This window comes from Brassica oleracea, chromosome C6, assembly GCF_000695525.1.
Source record: "Brassica oleracea var. oleracea cultivar TO1000 chromosome C6, BOL, whole genome shotgun sequence".
Lineage (NCBI taxonomy): Eukaryota > Viridiplantae > Streptophyta > Magnoliopsida > Brassicales > Brassicaceae > Brassica > Brassica oleracea.
Window position 1 is genome coordinate 2,110,697 of NC_027753.1, and position 5,021 is coordinate 2,115,717.

The 5,021-nt window shown below is 30.5% G+C and overlaps 1 protein-coding gene across 1 annotated transcript in view; it reads right to left on the reverse strand.

The window, feature by feature from the left end:
• Positions 1 to 1,276: 1,276 nt before the first annotated feature.
• Positions 1,277 to 5,021, reverse strand: part of LOC106300905 — a 6,965-nt gene continuing 3,220 nt past the window's right edge. The window contains exon 3 of the mRNA XM_013737167.1: positions 1,277 to 2,179. Within this exon, the coding sequence (XP_013592621.1) occupies positions 1,530 to 2,179 (650 nt within the window). The 3' untranslated portion in view covers positions 1,277 to 1,529. The remainder of the gene's footprint in view (positions 2,180 to 5,021) is intronic.

Below are 5,021 nucleotides of genomic sequence, written 5' to 3' on the forward strand. Positions count from 1 at the left end.
AGCCCATCTTTCTTTATTCTTTTTAGTTTTCTCATCATTTTTTCTTTATAGTTCTTAAATTTACAAAGAAAACCACAAACAATTAAGAACAAAAAAGATTTTACACAAACTAACACTATACATAATTTTTTCAACATTCTGCGTTTTTAACTGAGTAGAAAGAAGTCAAGACGAACCACCCCCATCAAAGATCTCTACGCTGAGAATAAAATATAATTTTTACAAAATCTGCATTGGTTAATTAAACAAAACAATTTTAAAATGAAATAAATAAATTATAAGTTCTCATAGATGATAGTTATCAAAAAAGGAAGTTTTGAGGGTTCCTAGAATATAGGAAAAAATGAAGAGGTCACGTAAGAGAAAGAAATATGTAGATTTAGATGTAGTTATAAAAGAGTTAGTTTATTTTTTTTTTTTAATAGGTTGGGAAAAATTGTTGTCGGACTGAACCTATATCAATGGTCACACTGAGGTATACAGTTTAAATTCATTTAAGCTTATTTCATTAATGTAACTGAAAAGACAAGTAATAAATTAGACAGTTTTATTCGTTTTAGGATATTTCATAAATGCAACTGAAAAAAACAAGAAAAAAAAAAGTTTAATTAATGAAGTAAAAACATTTTCAAATGGTACTTCTCTTTTAATAATATAGATATAGGAGGATTATCCCTTTTTTTTTTTGTCAACACTTTATATTAATAAAGCCATAACAGGCCAGATTTGATACAAGACTAGTTTAAAGAGACCGATTTGAAGACATAATTTAAAATACATGAAGCCCAATTGGGACCCAAACATAGAGATAATGAAGAACTACTGACTAGCACGTGCACTTTATATGGCCATAATTGAACCACGTATCCAATGACATCATCACACGTGAGATTGATTGAGATTTCCTCATCTCTCTGACGTTTGAAGCATCCCCTGAAACTCGCCTTCCAATCTTAGGGTTTGTAGATCATCACGCACAAACACCTAATCACATCTTTGAACCGCCTTAACGCCTTTTGATTATCTCCGGTAATAGGGATCAGCTCGAGAATAACCTCTGGAATATAGAGATGAACGCAGATGATTGAGAGTTAGCTTTCGTCAGAGACTCATCTAACGCGACGAAAACCTCCAATTCTTCAAGCTAAAGACCCTGAACAAGCATAATCCACAAGAATCACGAACCAAATCCGTTTCCCGGCTTTTACGACTTTCCAGAAGAGGATAGAAAGTCAGAAGGAAGCATGCAAAAGGCGGAGGAGATTAGATACAAACAAAAGAAGACCGAAACTACTCGAATATGTAACCGGACAGAGCCGGAAGCGATTCCGATCCAAGATCGGAGTTAGTCAAAAAACAGAAAAACAAAAGCACACACGATTTTAGTTTTTTGAGAACCCTCCAGAGAGAAGTTAGAGAACAACTAGAGAGAGAACTTTTTTTAATAAGCTATTATCCCTAAATACTACAACCGGTTACTTCACATAGTTTACAAAAAACTTACAAATCCAAATCGTTTAAAAGTATTTTTAAGGCTCAGAAACTTTGTAGATTACTACAAAGCAAGGAAGTATGGCTTTGGGATTTAACACAGCCAAGTCGTCTAGGTTTGTGTAGACCCCAGCAGCACCCGCAACAGAATCATACGAGCAAGAATCATTTTCATCTTCAGGTGCGTCGCTCTGCCCGCGCCTCACTCTTCCGGCAATCACACGGCAGACAAGCATCGCCCTCCGCTGGTCAAAGCACCTCAATGCATCATGTGCTCTTCCGCTGCTCGCCGTGGTCCTCACACCCTTAATCTCATTGGACCCACTACCTAAACGCAGCGTTTTGGCGTGGAAGCCGTGGCGGATAATGGTGCAGACGCGGCAGCCAGGGATGTTGGAGCAGAGGGAGGTCGAACCACGGGAGCCGAGGGAGCAAGAAACGGTGGTGCAGTGGAAACGGAGGAGCTCGTTGCCGTCGGCGGCTGATCGAGGCTCTTTTCTGGTGGAGGCATGTGCATGGGATTTGACTGCGTCGCGACAGTCTTCAAACCGTTGGATCGTGCGCTGAGTGTTGTGGACTTTTAATATACGTTCGATCTTGTAGAGTGGACCGTCCTTTCGTAACCAGCTAGATTTGAAGATGATGTCCACTATGTTTCTTCCTGAATCCTCTGGCCCTAACTCCGACACTGTTATCAAAATGTAACAACATTATAAAAAATCTTTACATTCTTTTCTTGTGGTTGTTGAGAAGGATATTCTTAAATCTACCATAAGTGGAAAGGAAGCCAAGATCCACAAAACGTGTAACATAACGTCACCAATATAAAGTTGCATTTAAACAAACTAACTTCTTATATTGGTCTAATTATATTTTTTTCAGTTCATATGGTTTATTTATGAACCTACAATATGTTATAAATTACATTTGCTTCCATATTTTCAAATTTCAACAGATATCAGATCAAAACACTAGAACTGTCATTTTAAGATATATTTAAAAGACGCTCAACGTATGTAAAGAAAATAGAACCTTATAATCCCATATATATTAATAGAGAAACGTTTACAAAGTTATAAGCTATAGTTTGTACAAATTTAAAAAGTGTCATGCTGAGTCGTCACGTAATTGGAATGTTAATTTTGCTTACGTGGCAGGTTGATAATCAATTGAGAATTTTGTTAATCCAAAATTAAATTGATAGGGAATGTTATATTATATAGTATGTCCATTATGGACCATTCATTTATCAAATTGAAATTATTATATATTATTTTCTTAAATAAAATCTATGAAATTGCCTAATGTGATTAAGATATATATATGACAATTAATGATTTTAAATAATAAAGATTTGCTAACAATACGTATACTTTCTATTATTTTTGTTTAATTATTTATTATTAAAATAAATTACACAATTACATTAATCATATAATCAAAATTTAGATTTTTTTGTATATGTTGTATTTTGAATTTTTCAAAACAAGTATAAATTACTAAAACTGTTATAATAAGATACAATGATTATAAAATCATATGAATAAATAATTTTATTTTAATAGGTGTTTATGTTAATATATATATCATATTGTTTAAATTAAACTGTACATCATATGAAAATACATACTTATATTTTGATATCTGCGTTGAACATATATTGAAAAGTTGATATTTTAATTTTTAAATCTACATTGTCTTTTTTAAATGATTATAAATTATTGAAACCACTAAACACTCCACTTTGTAAAAAATCGTTGGTGTAAACTTTTGTAACACAAATATGCAAATAATATAAAATCATAGAAACCTCATTTAATAAATATCCATATTAAAAGTATAATATATATATCTATGTTAGTATCATTTAAACTTAATTATATATCATATACGATAAATAAAATTGATTATTTTGATTTATTTACCCTAAAATGATTGTGAATTAACAAGAGCGATCATTTGATTTATATGCGCACGCCAATTTATTACATAATAATAACTTATTTCTTAGTTATTTAATATATAATCATTATTTTATTATTTCATAATATGCAGAAAAATATAAATTAAGTAATAAAAATAAAATATTTATTTTGCACAAAGGCACATATCTTAATTTAAGTATGTATCTTTTTAATAATTTTAAATCTTAAACATTTTCTAAATCTCAGGCCAAAACAAAATAACGAAATGTGAATAAACTCAAAAATCAATATTTATATCAAACAATAACCAAAATGAAAAAAAACAACACAAAAATGAGAAAAATATTGAAGATAGATAGGACTAGCACGTGAACGTAAATTTCTCATAACCATAATTAATTTTTAAATTGTTAAATCATGATATAAAACAGAGATGACATAGTTTCATTGTAACCAAATAGTAGGCTTGAGATTCTTCGGCTTAAACGTTAGGTTCTTATGGGATAAGTGATTTTTTGACCTAAAATATTTTTAAAAATATTATCTAATTAAAAAAAATTTTAAAAAAAATTGTTTAAGGGCCAAAAAAATTAATTCGATCAAGAATATAAATTTTATTTTTCCATATGATATTTCTTAAATAATTTTCATATAAATTCACTCTGCGCAAGGCGCATGTCTTATCCTAGTGGTAGATTATGATGCTAATTGTGATGTTGTTTGCCGTTACGACATAAAATATTCTAACCTTAGTACTATCTATTACACCTTCCATTTCATTAAGATAGAAATTTTAGAGATATTTTTGTTTCACAAAGATAGATTTTTTATGTTTTCTATAAAAAAATTATAAATTTCAATAAAATTAATTGAATTAATTGAAACACTATCGGTTAAAAAGCATTGAAATTTGATAATTTCAAAAACCGATGCATAGTTAATATGTTTTTTTAATATGTGTAAAAATATCGAAACATTCGTCTTTAAGAAATGGACGGAGTATAATATAAATATGCTGCTGTGCATACATATCCAAAAACGTGCATACGTATCCAAAAATAACGACATGACAAGCCAGATTTATGGCCCCAATTACGAGAAAACAAATATAAAAGACAAACGATGAGACGACCAAAGTAATATTTAATTAATGCATGTTTTCAGAACTAATTAAGAGAAAAAATACAAACAATGAAGTAAATAATTTTATCTTTGATAAAACGGATTGATCTCACTTTTTTTTGGTACAAGATTGAGCTCACTGGAAGGTGAAAACGAAGTCGTCAATATGTTGTTTCATTAATCTAGTTATCGTATGTATTTTAGTCATGAAAATTATAGCATAATACTATTTGGTATACCGCCTATACTATTATTTATATTATGTTATAATGGTCAGAATACCGCATATATTATTTATTAATATTTTAATTAATTTATTGGTCGGCCGAGCCGCCTTATATTCTATTTATTGTTAACTGGACGACCGAACCACCTTTATTTTCTGTTTGTTGTTAACTGGTCGGCTGAGCCACCTTATATTTTGTTTATTGCTAATTGGTCGGCCGAGCCACCGTATAATTTATTTATTATTCTGCATTGACC